The sequence below is a fragment of the Hyperoodon ampullatus genome (genome assembly GCF_949752795.1).
Source record: "Hyperoodon ampullatus genome assembly, chromosome: 8".
NCBI lineage: Eukaryota > Metazoa > Chordata > Mammalia > Artiodactyla > Ziphiidae > Hyperoodon > Hyperoodon ampullatus.
In genome coordinates, this window is record NC_136921.1 from 35746279 (window position 1) to 35769020 (window position 22742).

Here is a 22742-nt window from a genome sequence, read left to right on the forward strand (position 1 = left end):
CCATGAAGCTTCCTTCTTGTTTTCCTTGAACACCTGCTCTCGGCAGCTCCCTCGTGGGGGACTACCTTTTAGAATCCAGCTCAATATTATGCAAAAGTTTGCTCCTATGTAGCTGTGCTCTCTCTAGCCTTCTTTGTGCTATTACTGTCATACAGATTACATCATTAGACATCAGAAGTTCATCAACACAGTTTTATCATTATTGGTTTACGGTACTTGTATTATACATCAGGAGAGAAAAAAGAATTAGAAACAAAAAATACATTTATACTATCTTTTATATTTACCTATGTAGTAACATTTACCAACATTCTTTATGTGAGTTTGAGTTACTATCCAGTGTCCTTTTTCTAAAAAAATATTTATCTATCTATCTATCTATCTATCTATCTATTTGGCTGCTCTGGGTCTTAGTTCCAGCACTCGGGATCTCAGTTGTGGCATGCGGGAATTTTAGTTGCGGATGTGGGATCCAGTTCCCTGACCAGGGATCGAACCTGGGCACCCTGCATTGGGAACGCAGAATCTTAGCTGCTGAACCACCGGGGAAGTCCCCACTGTCTTCATTTCAGCCTAAAGGACTGACTCCTTTAGTATTTCATGTAGGTAGAGCAGGTCTTCTAGTAACAGATTTTCTCAGTTTTTGTTTTTCTGGGAATGTCTCAAATTTTCCTTCATTTTTGAAGGATAAATTTGCTGGATATAGAATTTTTGGTTGGCATTCTGGTTGGTTTTTTTTATCACCTTGAATGTGTGATCTCATTGCCTTCTGGCCTCTGTGGTGTCTCATGCATTCAGATGCAGCCATTCCAAGCCACAGTCCTTGTAGTAATCATTATTGCAATAATCGCCAAATGCAGCAGGCACTTGGTCTCTCAAACACTTCATTTGTAAGTGCTTCATCAATAATTTGATTAACTGGGATGCTATTCCATGCCATAGATTCCTCGACTTCTGTTTCCCACTGACAAAAAGCTCAGCAGTATATTCAAGTACAAACCAGATCCCAAATACCCTTCTTTCAGAATTTTCTAGGACCACTCCTGGTACCAATTCTTTCCATCCAGGAGACAAGAGGAAATCTAATAGTTTTAACAGAGGGATTTAATATAAAGTATTTTAAAGCAAGAACTAGAGAATTGAAAAGGCAAAGAGGGAATACCAATGTATCACAGAGGTAGTAATTACAGGAAGTAGAAATCATCTCTATGGCTGGTGGTAAAAAGGAAAGATGTTCGGATTATTAAAATAATTTAAAGGTTTAGAAGAGAGCCCAAAGAGCTGGGATTTAGCTTGGGGAGGTGCCCTTACCTGGCTGGTACTAGAGCCTTGGACTCAGAGAATGAACTTCACAGAGCTGGGGGCAGACCTTTGAGAGGAAAATGCCAACTGGCTGGTGCTGATACCTCTGAGAGTGACCATAATAAGACTGATTCTGGTAGTATGGGAATACTGCAGAATGGAACCAAGTGCCACTGCCAGGGTGAGGGCCATTGCTGTGGTGATACTGACAGGAACAGGAAGCAAACAGGAAGGAGCAAGTTCTTCATCATTCCAGTCTCCCTCTAGAACCCCCTATAGGCAGAGCCTAACTGGGAACCAGATGACATATAAGAAATGTAGTCGGTAGAGTCCCAGCCCCAGCATCACATAGGATGAAAGGGTCTGGAGCTGAGAGATGATAGCTTCATCATCTCTCACACACTACCACTTGATTTCTTTTCCTGAGACGATTGATCTATTTGGATTTTCTCCTCAAGTCTATTATGTTTATATATATATATATATATATATATTTTTTTTTTTTTTAATTTTTGGCTGCATTGGGTCTTCGTTGCTGTGCATGGGCTTTCTCTAGTTGCAGCAAACGGGGGCTACTCTTCTTTGAGGTGCGTGGGCTTCTCATTGCAGAGCACGGGCTCTAGGTGCGTGGGCTTCAGTAGTTGCAGCACGCGGACTCAGTAGTTGTGGTGCACAGGCTTAGTTGCTCCGCGGCATGTGGGATCTTGCTGGATCAGGGCTTGAACCCGTGTCCCCTGCATTGGCAGGCAGATTCTTAACCACTGTGCCACCAGGGAAGTCCCACTTTATATTTTTAAATAACCATTCAGGATTACATTCATCTGCATGTGTTAGGGGACCTAAAATAAAAATGATTGAAATAAGAAAATTTTATTTCTTTATTATCTGAAAGAAGTCCAGATTGTCTTCTGGTTGTCTTCTAGGTTGTCCAGGGATGGAATGCTGTTTGTGTCAAGAACTCAGGCTCTTCCTATTTTGTTGCTCTGCAATTCTCCACAAATAGTTCATCTTTACGGTCCAAGGATCCTGTTTGAACTGCAGTCATTGTGCCCATTTCCCAGCTAGCAGGAAGGAGATAGGGAAGGAAAAAAGACATAGCCTCTTCCTCTCAGGCAACGGTCCCCAACCTTTTTGGCACCAGGAACTGGTTTCGTGGAAGACAACTTTTGCGGGGGTGGGGAGGGTCTGGTTCAGGCGGTAATGTGAGCAGTGGGGAGCGGTGGGGAGCGACGGGGAGCGGCAGATGAAGCTTCGCTCGATCGCCCACCACTCACCTCCTGCTGTGCGGCCCAGTCGCTAACAGGCCGTGGACCGGTAGGGGTCCACGGCCCGGGGGTTGGGGACCCCTGCTCTAAGGGCACTAGAAGGAGCCCATCCCACCCTCTGTAGCTTAATCATATGGCCACACTTGCTTACAAGGGAGGCTGGCAGATGTTTTCTGAGCAGACGTGTCCAGCTAAAAGTTGGGGATTCTAAGAAAAAATCAGGGAATTAATACTGGGGACCATGATACGTCTGCCACACAGGGGTATAGTGCTAGGGATCTGCCCACTTTATTAACTTCTTTGGTTCTGAATTTTAATACGGTGCTTACTCTCTTCTGTGTCTGGTATCAACCAGTCCATAGCCCCTGTCATTTCTCCCCCGTTTCTCCAGATGGTAACCCATTTTCTGCTGAACTTGTGGAAGGGCAGTGAGCTGGGGGCATAAGTTAAGGGGAAGTGATAGAGAAGGTGGCTACTCCTCTGTACAGAGCCCAGTAAGCTCATCTATTTTCAGCTCCAGTCCTTACTCCCATCCTTAGAAAAACTAGTGGTCCCAACATCCGAGACTTTCCTGGGCCCTGCAGTATCAATCTACTTCTCATTGTTGTTAGCTCTCTGCTGTGCGACAGGGGCTTAGAACAGAGAGCTAAAACCAAGCCAGTAGGTCATCTGCTTTCCTTCTTCCAACAGCTGATTATTTTTCATCTGCCATTAACTCTTCTCTCTTGTTGTCTTTGTAGCTTTTTAACTTTTACATTGTTGAATCTAAGAGTTAAAAAGGTGAGAATGAAGTTTTGGAAGGACATTTACTCTGAATACTTGACCACACTTACAAATCATGACATCCATTCTTAGTAGGCCATGAGGCTTTCAGTTGTCATCATGGGTCTTTCTACACGTTGCTGAAGCAGGCAAGATGATGGGTGTTGGAACTTCCCGTACCTTTTACCAGTTCAAATCAAACAAGAAACCTGCCAGGGCTCTTAGTTCCCCATGAACAGATCCTTCCTTGCCAAATAAAATAGCCACTATTCACTGAGTGATTACGTGACAAGTACTGCACCAAGCACCTCTATTTTATTTAAATAGATTATTTCATTGCAAACACCTCAACCACTCCATGAGATGGGCATCATTTGATTTTACAGATGCAGAAAAGGCGGCTCAGGAGTTTTATCATTTGCCTCAATCGCACAGCTCGTAGATGAGCGAGACATCTTTCTCCAAGACTGTGTTTCAGGTAGGCATGCACTGTTTTGATGTTGAGGGCTTGCAAACCATATTTTGTCCAGTGTAGCTTCCCTCGTGGGATTTGAATGGTAGATGATAGCCCTTGAAGTGGACTCTCTCCAATGTGCTAGCACCTCCAGCGTCCTTGCGCTGCACTCACCTCACTCTCCCATTACCTGCCTCCTCCTGTAGGCTGAATTCTGGCATCCAGGCCTGCTCACCTCCACAGCCCTAAACTCAGCGGAGCACCCAGCAGCATGCATCTGTTGACTGACAGCCTCTAATCCATCCTGGCCGCATCAGTCATAGCAACCCTAACCACGGAACAGAAATCTTGGATTCATCTTGTCTAAAGAAAGTTGCTTCTAAATATTTAAATATTTGTAATTCACAGAACAGCCTTCATTCTACATGTAAACATCCCCCTCAGTGCAGTTTGTCATACCTTCAACTTCTAATCCAGGAAACACTGGATTTGTTCTCATTACTTCACTTATTCAACTAAAACGTAACGCTTACTACCTGACAAATATCGGATACTGGGTATATAGTGGTGAATGAGGGGAAGGCAGATTCAGTTAAAGAATTTTGCAGGGCCCTCCAGGCAAAGGCAAACGCCTTAAAACACACTACACTTGCATTTAAAGACTACTCTAGCTGTTAATAGATGTTGATGGCTCGAATTCAGGTGATGGCACTGGAGAGAAGTGATTTCAATAATTGGAACAGGCAGGATTTGATCCGTTAGATTTGAGGGCTGAAAGGGAAGGGACTTGAAGCCTTCTGGAGAAGGTAGATGGCATTACATTTTACGAAGTGAAACACTGGCATTTTTTGAATATGTACGTGTTTGGATAGGAAGTACATGTGAGCCAAACAAAAGCAAACGTTGTTTGGAGAAAAAAATTTTTTTCTGAGGGCACAGGCCTTTTGATGGTACTTTAAACACGAAGGCAAAACAGTAAGGACCAGGACAAGGACTGAGTGTTGACTAACTCCAGCACTCAAAGGTTATTAGCATACAACAACCAGTGCAAGTCATTGCTTTTCTCTTTACATTAATAAGGAGTCTCATGAAATTTTATTCAATTTCAAGGGTACAGACAAGAAGCAAATTTCACAAAGAAATAACGCAGCAATATAATTACTGGCTTGGATGGCTGTACTTGAGGTTGTTCAGAGTGCCAAGAACTATCTGGATTATCGGCTACCCAGTTTTCTCCATTCTTCAGCTTTTTGCCACATGAGGATCCATTAGTCCTAACTAGAATGGAAATGAGGTGTACTTACAGACATAATATTTTATTCTCAGGATGCCAGAAAATGTAGAACATCTTTCTGAAGTAATAGAGGCTTCAGTCTGTAAGTGGGTCACTTATTTCCCCAATAGGTTTACCTCTAAGTCAACTTGAAGCACAGCCTTCAGGATTTCAAGCTTAAAAAAATGGTTTAAACTATTTTCATCCGATTTTAAAATGGTTACACTGACTGGGAATTCCCTGAAACAGCTCAGTTATATTTGATAACTTTGTAGCACCCCAAATTCATTACACACATTTAATGCATAGTTCCCAGACCTGCAGTAATACAACCATAACCATTCTAATCATATCAGTTTAATAAGATATTGGCCCCTCTAGTTAAAAGTCTACGAAGCAAAGGACTGAGCAGATTTGTTGCCACGTCTCCTCTACGGCACTGTAGTAGGCACAAGCAGTTGAGCTTTTACTTTAACTAAAGTTATTAAGAGTTACTAAATTGACAGTGATAGAGTGAATTTGTAAAGTATGCTCACCATTTTTTCAATTCATTAAGAGGTGAAATGATAATCTTAGAATAAGGATAAAAGGATTGTAGGTGCATTGGAAAATTAAAATGATTGGATTTGATAATGGCTGCTAATAGCCCATAGTTAAATAGAAGGAAGAGAAGTGGGGAAGGAAAAGGAGTTTGGAAGCCTTTCTGATCCATACCAAATTTCATACAATTATGCATAAGATTGTGTTTAGGTACAAATCCACTGCAATTCAAGTTTTTAGACAGAGGCCAATTATAAATACATTATTTCGAAGTCAAAAGTACTTATCACATCTTCTAGATCCCACTTAAATAAAGTCTTCTTAAAAATTTATTTCTGGGCTTCCCTGGTGGCGCAGTGGTTGAGAGTCCGCCTGCCGATGCAGGGGACACGGGTTCGTGCCCCGGTCTGGGAAGATCCCACATGCCGCGGAGTGGCTGGGCCCGTGAGCCATGGCTGCTGAGCCTGCGCGTCCGGAGCCTGTGCTCCACAACGGGAGAGGTCACAACAGTGAGAGGCCCGCGTACCGCAAAAAAAAAAAAAAAAAAAAAAAAAATTTATTTCTTAATAATATTTCAAACCACTAGGTTTCAGTAGGCTGGTGAATAGACATACCCTGTATCAGTACTAGAGGACTAATACTTTACATGAAAAATCATAGCAAGGCAGTTTACCAGAATTCTCACAGAAATGCACATTAGCCTATTTTACATGGCACCTGTAAATAGCATCTGAGAAAATTTTTACAAAGATAATTCAGTAGTCTAGGTAATAATGTACACTAGAACTTTGGCATCTATGTTACATTTTAAATCAACCGATAGTTCTATCAGTTCCTGCAAGCAGCCTACTTGAATATGATAGTCAACTCATCAGTAAAATTTCAATGCCATTTATCAATGTGTTATAATGAACAACTTTAATTAAAATAAATCATTCACCTAGGATTTTAATTGATTTTTATAGATGAGAAGGAACCTGAATGATTCTATTTATGATACATTTATAAGTCAAGTAAGAATCTGGCAAGACCTCCAAAGCCAATGGGAAATGATTTGTCTGATGCCTATGGTGGGAAGGGTATAAAGCACAGCTGTTATAAGATGGTGACTGGCAGAAAACAAAGTTCTTCTATTTTCTAGTGACCCTGGCAGAAAAAAATACTGCTTCAAGATTTGGACACACATAAAGATACATCCGCCAATGCAAATGTCTATCACTAGGTCCCCTCTCCTTTAAAAAAAGATATATTAGGATCTGCATTCTCTTGGTGTCACCCCCAAGTAGGACCAAAAAAAACCCCTTACTCTTTTCATGTATAAAGCAGATATAATATATATACAGCATATCTATGATATTAAAATTGGGGAGAATTCCCTGGTGGTCCAGTGGTTAGGGCTCCACGCTTTCACTGCCAAGGGCTGTGGTTCAATCCCTGGTTGGGGAACTGAGATCCCACAAGCTGTGTGGCGTGGCCAAAAAAATTCACTGGGGCACTATTAAAAAAAAAAAAAAGTTTAAAAGGCTTTGGGGCTGGGGTTGATGAAAAAAAGCTTTAAGAAACACTGAATTAGAAGTCAATCTCTCAGTCACATGCATTTCTTCTCCCCACCATCACTATGCTATGTCAAAATACCCTGTGGCATTTTTGGTATTTGGAATTTTCATAAGAACATAATGTCTCTAGGACAATACTCCCAGAATAATTAAGATTAAGAAATTTATCATCAGCTCTAAACACATTTAATTATGGCATCTAAGAGGAGACTTATCCTTAGAAACTGACACCAAGTTAGGAAAATCAATTAACATTTATCTGATCATAATTACAAGTACAGTCTTAACAACTATATTAAGAATTACAGGTTTGAGGTTGGCACTGGCAGCTGAAATTCAAAATTGCCACTTAAAATTCAAAATGAAAATCTGCAAAGTCTTCTTAGAAAGCATTCCCTTTCTTTACACTATACTGTCACAGGTGACTTTATCCATTTACTCTAATATCGTAGTAAGTAAACACTGCTTTGCCATGAAGGAAAAAACTGTGATCAGAGATCATAATGTAGTTCTGGAAGACTATACACTTTCACTATACACAGTATATAATAAGGTGCACTCTGTACTGCAGTAACATGCAATGATTTGGTTGTAGAAACGTTAACGTAGTTTCTGCTACCTCAGAATTCTGTGTAGGTGTTTACAGTTTGGGGATCATAAGGATGAAAAGAGCAATTATTTAATGCTTACATAGTAGAGATGTCTGAATGCATAACATACAGTTACCAGTAGGCATTAACATGGAAATTACAAAAAAATTAAAAATTAAAAAGATTAACCTATATAAACCTAAGTGTAAGGATGGACTTTATTTTTTAAAAAAAGTCTTTTAAGGACTACAAATTACAAAGTAAAAGCAGATCACTATGTAGAAACCTAATGAATACATTTTGTCTGCGCATGAAAGCTTTATCAAAGTCATTCATTTAACAATTTCACCCCCTTCACAACGGTATCAGTTATAATGCTCTTCTTCATAAGGTTATTATACCTTTATTTCAAACAATATTACATGTTATTCCCTGAAGATAAACTTTTAAACACCTAATTTTTAGCTCCTAAGAATGGCACCTCTGAAAGGGGCAATTCCCACTCAGTCTCTGGCGGCATTATTCCAAGCTCATTTCTTTCACCAATCAAAAAAGCTTTCAAAATGTTCACTTTTAACATGAAATCTTTCCACCAAAAAGTGTGACCATATTTTGTTTTCTAATGACTACATACAAAGACGGGTAGCAGCAAGAAAATTAAGATGGAAATTAAAAGGCAGCCATTAAAATAAATGGATCAACTGTACAGAAGAGATATTTGGCTCATGGCAATTTCAAATATTGGCAACTGGGGTAAATTAATAGGCAGATGCTTGAGTCATATATGAATCTGTGAAGAGAATGAAGCTGGCCCAGTATGACCAAGTAGGATAATCATTATCACTGCACTTCATTCTTTGCAACAAATACTCTAAGCCAACAGGAAATATGAGTTATATTTAGAATCCCAATTAGAACATGCTAACCACTTTTCTTTAAACAATTTTCTGGGTTTAGTACAGTCATTTGCTTTACCTATACTGTTTTATGAGTCCTTTCTTACCAATCTAAGTGTATGACAACTGTAAAATACTTTGAATGACAAGGCTTTTCCAAGGTATATTTGAAAATGGCGGTATGAAAAGAATATTCATTTGTTTTGTCTAGAAAGAAGCAAACTGAATGCAGAGGTTTCTCAATGGGTAAAAGCTCAACTTTTTTCTTCCCACCACCGCCACATACAATTTCCCAAACACCTCACTTTCAAGTTTGTTCTCCATGGCTTCATTTTAAGGAATGAAAATCAGAGAGCAAACAATTGAGCTCAAGTACATCTGGGGTTAAAAATGCAAGAAACTATCAACATGCAAGCAGTGGTCCAAATACTCAAGATTCACGTTAATGAATCTAATTATTGTACATGAGATTTTCATTGATGAACAGGGCTTTAGGCATACCAAATTATCACACAAATCACTGCCTTCTGAGACTCTGGATACTTTTACAGTTTAATTTGCAAACAGAATTTTTATAACAAATTATTTTTAACCAAATCATATCTTGAAAACTGTTTATATAGAAAACCCAGGGAAAAAGTGAACTGTTCATTGTGGAAGGCCTTAAATTACATTATTACAGTAGAAAATACAGGAGGTAGAAGATAACTGAAAAGACTAATGCAACATTAGATTCAAATCTATAGCTCCTGTAGCTACTTAAAACATGGTTTTAGAAACTAAATCCAACATTTCCAGTAACCATAGAAACAGTTAAAATAAAATTTGCCATGAAAGCCCTTATATCATGCTTGATATAGGGAGGTAGGAAGATGTAAGAACCAGGACACATGAGACATGACATTTTATCTACAATTCCTGTTTGCTTTACTGAGGGTGTAGTTTCAAATTCAGTCACCTTCTTCAGCTTCAGACTCAGATTCTAGAAAAGGGGAAAAGTGCAGTCAAGCATTACATGGTATCAGAAAGCAAAACTTCTGTTTATAACTTTAAGGAATTTTATTAATAATTCTCTACTCATATGAGGGGGATATTAAATGTATTTATTTGTAAACCTCAAAATTCATAAATATTAACTATTCTTAAAATTTTCTAATTTCCTAAGAATGATAGTTTTATGGCCAAGCCATCAAAATACCTGAAGTCTAGTTTTCCTCACCTACTTTAAAGTAGTAAGTTTTTGCAGGTCTGTCATAAATGAACAAAAATCTGTACTCAGGTACAAAATGGCACCTGAATGAAAGGAGGCAACATGTATGGACATACTCTTGGTCACATTAAAGTAAGTTCTCAGGCTTTACCAAAAACAAAAAACAAAAAACAAAAAGCTGCTCAAATGAAAAGACTTACCTTCTTCAGCATTTTTGAGCCACTCTACAAACTTTTTCATTTGCTCAAGGAAGACACTTTTCCCCTTGGCAACATGTGCATCTTTATACCACTTCAGAATGGGTTCTTCACTCAGAACTTCAGCTATAAAGAAGAGAGCAACCTTTACATTCGTGGAGTTTTCATATGGTACTTCTCTAACTAAGACAGAGTTAGAAACCCCCTAAGGCAGCGGTCCTCAACCTTTCTGGCACCAGGGACCGGTTTCGTGGAAGACAGATTTTTCCATGGGGGATGGGGGGTGGGAGATATGGCTCAGGCGGTCAGGCGAGCGATGGGGGCGGCAGATGAAGCTTCGCTCACTCGCCCGCTGCTCACCTCCTGCTGTGCGGCCCGGCTCCTGATGGGCCGCAGACCGCAGGCCTGGAGGGGTGGGGACCCCCTGCCCTAAGGTGCAAACGCCTTCATGGCAAAAACGATCTCACTGAAAAGCAAATATTTTGGTTGCTTACAAAATAAATCTGTATTCAGAACTCTCTCTTAACTGGTTTCTTCAATGAATTAAAATTTAAAGTAGAAAAGATGAAATGAGAACACTATATTAAGAAACTTTTTATCAACTTGTGGCCAATGTATGAACCTACAAACAGGAAATCAACCTTATTAAACCAGTGATTCTTTCAACTGAAGGCAGTTTTATCCCTTGGGGACATCGGACAATGTTTACAGACATTCTTGGTTACACTGGGGAGAGGTGCTACTGGCACCTATTGGGCTGATGCCAGGGATGCTGTTAAACACTCTACAGTGCATAGGACAGTCACCTACAAAATAGTTATCTGGCCCAAAATAGTAGTACCAAGGTTGAAAAATCTTGTAATAAATGATCAGGGATATTTGATAGATAACCACAAGTTGATAATCACTGAAGCACAGCATACTTGGAGTTCATTACCCTATCCTTTAAAAAACAAAACAAAACTAAACCTGGGGATGCAGGGATGCAGGGAGACCTCTAAGTTTAAAATATGGGAACCAAAAAAATCATCTGTTTGGGGAAGAGGACTGGGGGAATACAGGAGGCAAAGTTTGAGGCCTCATCAAGAAGGCTTTAGATTTTAACTTGTTAATAAGCTTCAGAGATGTTTTAAAGATAATGCACTCAAAAGTAACTAATTAAATCAGAGACAACTCAGTCCTGTGATTAGAGTAAAATATTTTAGGGTGCTGACGTTCAGAGAACTACTCATTAGAATTATTTTGAGTTTCCTAGTATATTTGTCAAATGTATTCACAAAATTCAAAATTTAAATTACCTTTATAAAAAAGCACCACTATTTTCTGGAAGGCTTTCATGAAATGAATGTTGTCATAGCAATACTCCTGAATCTTCAGTAACAGAGTCAGCTCAGACTGACCTTGAGTTGTAAAGGCAGCAAGTAGAGGGCTGTATTGCTTTTAAAGGGAAGGGAGAAAAGATTTAGTCATTTAGTACAATGGCCATCTATTACAAATTCCTAAGACATAATTCATCTTTTATAATCACTGTGGATTATATTCTATTTAGTGGAAGTTAAAAAAAAAGAGTAAAGCAGAAAAATTAAGCATTTAAATCAAAAAAGCAATACTACACCAAGGATTCCAGATAATTGTGAATACAATGTTAATATTTTAAAGGGAAAAAAAAGAATCCTCCTGTTTTCCAATATTCTCTCAAAAACAAAGACCAAATTACAGGTTCAATCTACTTTTAAACATGTATTTGTTTTTAACCTGTGAGCCAAAGAAAGCCCAAATCAGACTTTTTAAAAGGTTATCATCAATAGTTACTATGTTATTTGTCTACTTACCAGTGGTTTATCCCCAGGAAGCACAGGATGTGATAAATCCTTTTAGAAAAGTACACTGACAGTTCACTTACCCCCACTTACAAGAATAATGTTTTACCAAGGCACAGTTCTAATACCTTCAAGTGCTTGATGGCTTGCTCTGCTACAAGCTCCTCTTTTTTGTTCCATTCCACAGTGCTCATTACACTGGACCATACTATTCCGATGACAACTGGTTCTGGGATGTTGTTTTTTTTCATCTCCTCCTTGACATACAAAATTATCTGCAAAAGAATCCAAATTTAGTACAGAAATAAGTTTGATATGTAGATACTACACACATGAAACTTAGACCTTTCACAAAAGCATAAACACCTTTCCATGCCACTAGCAATGACCAGGAGACCATATATAATCATAGAACTTTTAGAACAAGAAGGTATGGACTTCTAGTTCAAACCCTGTATTACACATAGGCAAACTACCTAGGAAAAGACCAAGATGGAAACAGAAGGTCTGTCTGTTGGCTTGCACCTTACAAAAATCCCCAAGTGTTATGATTTCTGGGTACCCATAAGGCAATGAATATGAAAAAGATTGAGGCAAAGCCCCAGCACAACATTCTATGGCTATTACTAAAACTCACTGAAATACTTTAAAGTTTCTGAAATGAGTAAAAATTTTCTTAGCCAGAAACTTGGCCATATAAAGATAGTTTAAATAAGAATATCTCACATCCTTAAATGGATCACCACGGGACATCTGTTCTTGAAGTTCTTTCTGGAGTTCCTTACGAGCTCCTATGGTTTGCTGGTTCCGAACGTACTCTGAAAGCTCTTTCAAGCCTGCCTCAGTAAAATACTTTGTGAAGTGTTCAACGCTTTGTTTATTGGCAGGAAAAAGTTCCTGAAAGGAGAATTTAATCTGGTTAAATGGTCTTCAAATCAGATTAAGAAAAACATTTTTCCTCTTTTCACAGATTAAAAATGGGAAAGTTGCCTATTAAGCTTTCAAGACTGTGAAGAATGAAAAGTTACAAACCATCAGTCTGTTATCCATGCTCACTTTCCGAAGACTTGCAGCTACTGCATGGATATCTTTTTCATTTATCCATGATTTAAAGAGCTTTACAGCAAAAGCTGCTGAAACCCCTGTAGAAAAACAGAGCTTACTTAACAGAAGTACCTTCCTGGATTTCAATGACTATCTCCCATTTCCTCCCTATGAGGTTCCACCACACAGGATTATTCACTTTATCCCCAAGCTTACCCCTGAACTTCCCTCTGCCACTGCTTACCATTCTACTCCCATTTCTCTACTCTACCATTTGCTAGTTGTGTACTGTTAGTCAAGTTAAACTGTTTTCTGATATGTAAAATGAGACTAACAATTCTTAACACTTGACAGGGTTGTTGTGAGAATAAAAATAAGGCATGTTAAATAACTCAGTACTCTAAGCAATAAAAAGAAGTTAGCTTTTAAATTACTGTACAGAATAATTTAACTATGGAAATCACAAAAGGGAACTTATTTTCTTTTTCGGCTTGCCATTTTCCCCATTTTCTCTTTTCAAGATGTTCCCAAGTTTCCCAGTTGGGATTAATCTCTCTCTGGGTTTCCACAGCATTTCTATTTCTACTTTACAATCAGTCACATTTTATCTAGACCCTGGATATTTGCTCTATGTCTATAGACAGTTGTTAAGCCTAAATGCCAAAGGTATACATTAATGAGCTGAAATGAACCAATTAAATTTAAGGATACTAGTTAAAAAACTAAGACTATCACACAAGTCAAATCTACATAAACTATATCTTAACTTTTGTATCAGTTCATCTTTCAGGCTCTTATCTACCCCACCCTCAGCCAACTAAAGATCATCCTTTACTAAAGGTTGATTACCTTCTTTAACCAAATTCTCATTATAAAGGCTATTAAGAATGGATGCATTCAGTGTTCCATTAGCCAGAAGAACACCAGTCAACATAGCCAGCTTGTTCCTCTCCGACTCTGAAAAACCCTTTAAGAACAGCAGCAGCTATAAAAGTAAACAGTTAACGGTTAAAAGAGCAAATGCATTATATAAATAGAAGCAGTAAAGCATATTACATTGGTTAAAATTGTGGGCTCTGGGGCCTAACCATACAAGTTTATATCTTGGTTATAATACTCACTAGCTGAGTGACCTTGGGCAAGATACTTAACCTCTGTCTCAGTCTTCTCATATGTAAATGTGGATAATAAAACTTGTTCCACAGGACTTTTGAGAATATTAAATGAGTTAATGATTAAGACAGTGTCTTATTAAATTCATTCATTAAATGATACTATTAACCTTACCAAATTTTCTGTGCACTTATATGTAGACTATCTAAGACTCAGAGAGCAGGTATGTTAAATTTCCCTTCGTCAATGTGTTTAGCTCTGATCTGCTACTCTCGGTCTTCTAAACAAACCCCACTTGGATTTTAACCCCTTTGCCACTTGTTTGGATATAGAGCTAAGAAACAGTGTACAGCAAATTACAAAATGATATACCCCCAAACTTCATTTCAAAGACAGCCTACCTAAATATCTAAAATTATCTCAAATCCGTGGCAGAATTAGGATTTAACATTCCCTTCTTTGACCCCAACCTTTTGTTTTCCACAAAGCATATTGCTGCTCATACCTTTTTAACTTCATCTTCAAAACCCTTCTCCAGGTATTTGTAGCGCCTGATTAACTTGTTAAAAACCTGTAAGAATAGTAAAGGAACTGAATGATAACCTCATACGTAAAAATGTCAGATTCCCAAAAGATCTAAGTCAGGGCAACTAAGACCTCTCCACAGTATCTCCAGAATAGCAAAGAAGGTGAACCTTTCATCAGATGTTTAAACCAGCTTGGGAAGTCTGTCAATTCCCAAATCTACAATATACCAATACTGTTAACACTTTAACCGCCACCCGGCAATAGATTTTAGTGCCAAATATCAAAGCATGGACTAATTATTGCTCAAATACAAGTCATTTACCCATTTGTAGGATATTAACAGAATAGGATCATAAAATATAGTTCTACTTTCCTAATGACATAGACAACAATCCCTAGGTTAGATGCATTTTAATTCTTTGCTTACAGTAACACAAGCATAACTATGTATGCAACTTTCAAACGAGATTGTGACTGGTAAAGAAGCTAATCTGCCTATAACTCATTCACCTTTAAAAAGCTATATGCAGAATAATTTAGTGATGAAAATCACGACAGGGAACCGATTTTCCTTTTTCAGCTTGACTTTTTCCCCTAAAAAATTGATTAATTTTAGAGGGACAAATAGGAAAAGGAGAGTTGATTCAATTTTTTTCTATTTCGTTTTCCTCAGCACATTTTTAAGTTCCTAAACCATCATACTGCACACCCAGAACACCTCTAAACCTTCAGCTCAGATTCCTTCAACCTGCTACCAGCAATCTCTTAAAAGCAGACTATTCCTTAAACATTAGTTAGATGGATAACAGCTAACTGAAATAATTATGTAAAGTTTAATTTACCTGAGCAAATGCTTGCATGGTCTCTAGGTCTTCTTGTGCTGCGAACACACAGACATCTGTACGCATCATGTCATCTGCCAGTGTACCACCTGGGGCTAAGGTATATTTTACAAAAAATTTGCAATGACCTTCATTTAAAATTAGTAATTATTTCAATCTTACTTTCTTTTAAACTTTAACTTAACTTTTTATTTTTATGTTTCAGGTGTACAGCATTATAGTTCAACATCTGTATATACTAGTCAATCTTATTTTCTGTAAGGATTCTCATTATAAAATAAACTGATAAAAATTCTAAGATGATTTGAAAGCAAGTCAATTTCTCAGTAGGAACATGGCTGGTTGGTTCAATACGTGTGAACAGAGTGAAAACAATTTACTGGAATAAATAAATTAACCCTCTTCAGCAACCCAATGAAACTCACTCACTGCATTAATTCAGCAGTGTCAAATCTGTCACTCAAGTAGAGATGTTCAGAGTTGGTTCTGACTTTCCATACAGAAAACCTTTCATAAACTTCCAAAGAGGCTGGGCTATAAAAACCTGCAAGTTAGAGACTTTATCTTTTAGATACATTTGTAAGTATTTATGGATAAAATGATGTCTGACATACACTTTATTTTTTGTTTGTTTGTTTTTGTTTTTGTTTTTGCAGTACGTGGGCCTCTCACTGCTGTGGCCTCTCCTGCTGTGCAGCACAGGCTCTGGACGCGCAGGCCCAGCGGCCATGGCCCACGGGCCCAGCCGCTCCGCGGCACGCAGGATCCTCCCGGACCGGGGCACGAACCCGTGTCCCCCGCATCGGCAGGCGGACTCTCAACCACTGCGCCACCAGGGAAGCCCTGACATACACTTTAAAATACAGGGGAGGGGAGATGAAGTTGGTGGGGTAATAGATGAAGTAAGATCGTTAAAAATTGCTGAACTTGGGTAGCAGATCCTTAGTTTATTACACTATTCTCTCCAGGATATGTTTGAAAATCTCCTTATTAAAAATGATCCTTTAAAAAGCATTTTAAAAAGCGGCTTATTGATAGCAGTATTATGAATAGAAAATAGGTATGTTTCCCATTTCTTACTACAAATGATACTACAATAAAAGAGATACTCATCTGACTAGGCATTAGAACATATGAACATTTAAGTTCCCGTTCCACCACTGAGCAACTGTTTGATCGCATGCAAGCTACTGAAGCCTCTCTAAGCCTCCATCCTGCATGTATACAAATAGAGTTCTGATTCTATCAGCTTGGCCAAGGTTCAATACACTTACTGTGAAAACATTCTGGAGTACTTTAAAGAGCCATGGAAATGAAATTACCAGTATCCTTTGAAAATATATAACTAAGTAGCACATTCTATTAAGATAGTCTGAGCCGTCAGGGTGGAGGCAGGAGTAAATCAGCAAGGCTATGGGTAGAAATATAATGTGAGCACATAATGTAACTTTGAATCTTCTAGTAGCCATATTAAAAATGAAAGGTGAGGGGCTTCCCTGGTGGCGCAGAGGTTAAGAATCCGCCTACCAATGCAGGGGACATAGGTTCAAGCCCTTGGCTGGGAAGATCCCACATGCCACAGACCAACTAAGCCCATGTGCCACAACTACTGAGCCTGCACTCTAGAGCCCGCAAGCCACAACTACTGAGCCCCTGAGCCACAACTACTGAAGCCCACGTGCCTAGAGCCAGTGCTCTGCAATAAGAGAAGCCACCGCAATAAGAAGCCTGCGCACCACAACGAAGAGCAGCCCCTGCTCGCCGCAACTAGAGAAAGCCCGCGCACAGCAAGAAAGACCCAACACAGCCAAAAATAAATAATTAAAAAAATAATAAAAGGTAAAATTATTTTGATATACTTTAACCCAACACATCAAAAATATTGATTTTAACATTTCAGTATTCAAAATATTAGAGATATCTTACATTCTTTTTAGCATTGTCTTTAAACTCCAATGTGTATTTTACATTTTCAGTACCTCTGAATTTGTACTAGCCACATTCTAAGTGATTGAGAGCCACAAGTGGCTAGTGGCTAATACATAGAAGAGTGCAGGATTAGAGTCTTCAGGTACAGAGCTGTCCTGAATTGGTTCCAGGACCGTCGTGGATACCAGAATCTGCAGATGCTCAAGTCCCTTATATGAAAGGGCAGAGTATTTACATATAACCTACACATATCCTTATGTATACTTTAAATAGTCTCTAGGTTACTTATAAAACAGAATACAATGTAAATGCTACATAGTTACTGGAGTATGGGAAATGCAAGTTTTGCTTTTTGGAACATTCTGGACAATCCCCCACCACCACTCCGGGGAATATTTTTGATCCACAGTTGGCTGAATCCATGGATGCGGAACCCTTGGATACGAGGGTTAAATTTATAAAGTATTTGATAAAGACAGAACAAGAGATAGGGATTTCTTCATTAACTGAGAGTGTACAAACACAAGTTGGAAAAATCACTGATGGAAGACATTGTTGGGACTTATATGTCAGACAAGTCTTCCTCAAATGTTATGGTTCTATAATGGATTTCAAATATAAAGCTAGACAGAGCAAGGCAATTGGCAAATTTACTATAATTTGAGAAGAAAAAAAGGGAAAATCCTAAGGGGGAAAAAAAAAAAAAAGCCACCCTGATTTGATAGGTTTGTCAAATAGTTTCATATTCTGGATTCTACATAATTCCCATACAACACACTTCCCACAAGACCCAGACACTTACCCAGCATTCCACCAGCCACCAGAATGTCAAAGAGTGTTTCTGCATATCGGCGGTAATCAAGTTTTGCTCCAGAAGCATCAAGAAACTTTGCTACTGCTTCCAAATCAGTACCAGTTTCAGTTAAGCCTTGAATAATGCAGTCTTGAAACTGAGTAGGGTCAAACCTCTCTTTTTCATCTGGGGGAAAACCCCAAAACATTTAGTTTTAAAAGGTTTACTAAAATACCATGACACCACAACCTTATGAAGCTGTAACTACTGAATAAGTTAACCACATTCATCACAATTTCATTTATTTCAATAGCTGGAAAAAACAAACACTACCTAGATTACCCAAGACCTGCAACATAAGAAAACACAACAGGAGACTAAACACACATGCTTTGCAAGTTGCACCTCTACAAGTGCAAGGCAGGACTGCCTATCATAAGAAGTGTGTGGCTTTTCTCCCACTATTTTTTCACACAAGTCTCCTAAGTGAGCTAAATGAGCTGATGTGTTCCTACTGCCAGGTTACAATTTCCACCCGGAATGCTCTTCCATTACTTCTGAGCTTTTCTGAAATTTAGGATATCTTCTATACCTCAGGTAAACTTCATTCCTGAGTGAAAGGGAGCTCTTGATTTTCTTTAAAAGTGCCCATAACACTTTCTACTTAAAAAAAAAAAATCACTCATTTAATACTTATTAAGGTAATCTTTAGAAAGTACATTTACTGAGTGTCTAATACATGTCATGTAGCAGTTATGAGTAAGGGCTCTGGATTCAAACTGCATGATTCAAATCGAGATCACCACTTAACTGTCTGAATTTAAGCAACTGGCCCCATTCCTCATGTTTGAATTTCCCTATGGTAAAATGATGATTAAGAGTAGGACCTATCTCATAAAGTTGTGAATATTAAATGACATAAATAAAATATAAAGCACTCTAAAAAGTGCCTTGGGTACATACCTAGCCTTTACTGTGCTGCTATCACACACTCCAGGGTAGGGTTTGATTTCCCTATCTAGGTTAGATGATATCTTAATTTCTACACAGCACTAGGGTGACCAACTCTTCCCTGTTTGCCTAGGACTTTCTTGTTTTTAGCACTGAAAGGATCTGTGTCCTGGGAACTCTATTCAGTCCCAGGCAAATTGGGATAGTTGTTCACCATACCCAGGACCCAATCATCAAGAACTAGGAGGCCACGAGTGATCGCAATCTGGAACCGGGGAAGTGACATGTCTTCCTGGTACTAACAATAATAAAAGTACTTGATACTATATTTACACAAAGGCGGTATCAGTAATCCACATAACTTGAGGATACAGAGTTTTCCATTACTGCAGAATTGCTCTGGCTCCCAACTTCTATGCCTCCTCTTGAGAAAATTTACTGGCTTAAATCTAAATGAATCTGCAAAGACTAGAATCCACTTACTCCTTGGTCTCCCTGCTGGAAGGGGGCAGGCTACAATCAGAAATCATAAAAGATTCTGTAATGTATGTTTCAAAGTGTCTGCCACTCAGGATAGAAAAACACAATTTATAAAGAGTAGCCTACCCAGTTCTCTATTTCCTAAAAGTTTCCTGTAAAATAAGGTCAATATGTGCTTTTGAGCAACAACACTGAAAAGTGTAGGGGTAAAATATTAAACCCAATACAAAATATATCTGAGACCACATCTCATTTAACTGTGTGTCACTAGTGCAGTGCCTTGCTACAGAATTCAATATTCATCGAAGTACCTGATAATACACAGAAGTAGTTAATATAATTCTCGTAGTCTTCTTACTAAGTCTGTGAGGGAATAGTTTCAAAAGACACTGCAATGTGAACTCTGTTCCATAATTAACTTCCATGGGTTAAAGTCTGATTTTTCTCCCACAGATGTTCACAAAGTTTGGGTGAAACTAGTAGTCACATTAGGAGCTCTCCTTTTATAAATTAACCTTTTCCCTCAAGCAGAAGTTTCCTTAAATGAAATTTAGCGAGTGAAAATGCAGCCCATACTTTCTTTTTGTAGAGGCACTTTATCTGCACAACAAAAACATCATTCACTAGCCTGCTTAGATACATATATGTTGATACCAAAAGTCTTAAAGGTAGTAGAAATATTAAGGGTACATCTGAAATGGCAGTCAACTAGAAACTCAAGTTCCTTTCGGTACTTTCTCTTTAGGTTTTAATGCTAAGCAACAGCGTGCCAGAGGAACCAAGACATAAAAGTTACTTTGGAGGTCTGAAGAGAGATATTATTAAAATATAAATATTTACCTCTTTTTCTGGTTTTAAAACGCTGGCCTGATAGCGTTGGCTTTTGCTGCTTTTGATTATTCATAAAAGACACCCTAGAGGGGGAAAAATAGGGCCTTAAAACATCAGTGCCATAACATCCATTTTAAAAACAAAGTATCAAACCCTGGCCTAGTCACGTGTAAACCACATAGAACATACACTTCCAGCCTAGCAAGAGACCTGGGGCAGGCACACAGAATTACCTTTGCCCTTTAAAGATGAAATGTGAAGCACACTTTTAAATGACTTTTCAGCGCCACAGCGACTAGTGGCAAATCACCCACCATAAACAGAGTTAGTCTCTTCCTCTTTAAATTCGCCTACATCTTCCACCACTCTGAGCACCACAGAGGACTAACAGAGATGACCACCACAGTCTGGAGGTATCCAAAATATGCAAGTCAATTTAAAGACGCTATCAGAGGGCGAATCCCTTCATCGAGGGGCCTGGTTATGACGAGCACTACCCTACTCTGAAGTCGTGCCCGTGACCGCAGCGTGCGCTTGCACCACTCCAGCCTGAGAAAGGGGCTGAGAGCCGGCCTAGCCTCCTCCGTCCCATACCTTACAATACAAGCCGCCTCCCTGGCCACGTGTCTCCCCATCCAACCCTTCCCGTACCTCCCGCCCAGCAACGGATAACCCACTCCCGCCCAGGACCCCCTTGGGCACGGCGGGGAGCCGGAGGGGCTGCTCCTCGCCCTCAGCCCCGTCTCTACTGACCCCGTTGTTGGCGGTGGCGGCCGCTGCCGCGAACGGACCACAGGCGCCGAGGCGCTTCGCGCCTGGGGCCCAGCCGCCCCGTACATCCGCCCTCCCTCCCGGGAAAGCAGCGGCGGCGGAGGCGGCCGCAGTGGTGGTGGCGGCTCCTCCGCCCCGCCTGCCGAAACCCCCCATGCGTACATTACCCAACAGAGGCCACGGCCCTTTGTTACCCAGGCCGGGCAGGGCCGCAGGGGGACCTGCCCAGCCCACTGCCTCCGCCTGTGGCGCCGCGGGGCACACTCGGGCCCCACGTTCCGGCCCGGCACCCGCCCCTCGGCCTCCCTGCTGAAGCAGCGGCCCCGACCTCTGAATCCCGGCGCCGGATCTGATCCGACCTCATGCGGCGGCCTCCGCCCGGGCCCATCCAAGCCGGGCCGCACAGGACCTGCCGCCTCCCTCATCCTCCGCCCAGCGACTACGGGCCGCAACCTCAGCGCGAGACGAGCGGGCCCTGCGCCTCACCGAATTTAAGGCGAAGAGAAAAGAGCCAGAAATCCCGGAGGTGGCGGCAACTGCGGCGGTGTCTCCTCTGCGACCGGAACTAACGAGAGGAGGGGAGGAGGAGGGAAGAGGTGCCACCCCCGCCCCGGCTGGTCTCCTATCGCGAGATTTCTTCCTCCGGTGCTCTGCTCGCCCCTCCCTGATGGCGGCTTCGGGGCGTGGGGTGGGAAAGGAGGGAAAGGAAGCGAAGAGGTTTTTCAAAGGTTCTTTATTCCTCTATTGGATTCCAGATTTCCCGGACACTTAGCCTAGACTAGCCCATCTTTCTTCCATCGCCGTGTCCTCCGGCCTCTTAGTTAGCACATGGAGGGGTTAGGAGAACGAATACCCCCCACCACCCCTGCCGGTGTCGAGGAAGTTGGACACGTCCGGCCTGAGTCCCTTCCCCACCGAGCCCCCCCACCCCCCACGCCCCAGTAGCGCCGGAAGTCGAAGCCCGAGGGCTGGGGGCGCCCGGGCCCTTCGTGGGCGGAGCCCGAGTTTGCTAAGGGGTCCATACATGGTCTCTACTGCGGCTGGGCTTGGCAGCCCTTGCTCAGGCTAAGTCCGAAGCGGGGCAACATTGCTCTGCGGTGCTGGCTGGGTGGGGTTGTGCAATGCCCCTCTTAGGAGAGAGGAAAAGCCAGATAGGGGTCGGAAGGAAGTTCGGCCCTCCGACTGCGGCCGCCTTCCTTGCAGTGGTCTTGGTAGTTCCGTCCTGAGTAGGATGGTTGTGGGAACTTGGAGATCATCAGAATCCTCTGGAGGACTTGTTAAAACACTTTGCTGAGCTTCGCCTGAATTAGGTAGATCTGGTGTGGGACCCAAGAATGTGCATGTCTAACAAGTTCCCTGTGATGCTTGATGCTGCCAGTCTAGGGACCTCAAGTGTGAATCACTGAATTAGAGGATGTATCATCAGAGAGCTGGGGGAAGAAAAGTGCTGAAAGTACTGTGGACGTTATATACCTGTACAAATAACGATGCACAGTGTCTCCAGGATCTAGCCTCATATTTTTATTCCGTTTGTACCTTAGTTGTTTGCCTCTCCATCTGCTTCCTTACTCTCCTATTACCAGAGAAACCCTAAA

The 22742-nt window shown here is 40.6% G+C and overlaps 1 protein-coding gene across 3 annotated transcripts; it reads right to left on the bottom strand.

Moving 5' to 3' along the window:
• Window positions 1-7387: 7387 nt before the first annotated feature.
• On the bottom strand, window positions 7388-21230 carry BZW1 (basic leucine zipper and W2 domains 1; the record flags this gene model as incomplete). Of its 3 annotated transcripts, XM_079710385.1 has the most annotated exons (12): window positions 7388-9620; window positions 10049-10171; window positions 11344-11482; window positions 11994-12140; window positions 12592-12762; window positions 12898-13007; window positions 13759-13894; window positions 14528-14593; window positions 15393-15487; window positions 18124-18300; window positions 20386-20459; window positions 21130-21230. In XM_079710385.1, the coding sequence occupies 12 exons, from the start codon at window positions 21213-21215 to the stop codon at window positions 9589-9591; spliced, it is 1356 nt and encodes a 451-aa protein (XP_079566511.1). In that variant the 3' UTR covers window positions 7388-9588. The 3 variants fall into 3 exon arrangements, with proteins under 3 accessions (XP_079566511.1, XP_079566513.1, XP_079566512.1); XM_079710387.1 differs by lacking the exon at window positions 21130-21230 and having other exon boundaries at window positions 11344-11395; window positions 12105-12140; window positions 20386-20449; XM_079710386.1 differs by lacking the exon at window positions 21130-21230 and having other exon boundaries at window positions 11446-11482; window positions 20386-20449.
• Between the last annotated feature and the right edge of the window lie 1512 nt (window positions 21231-22742).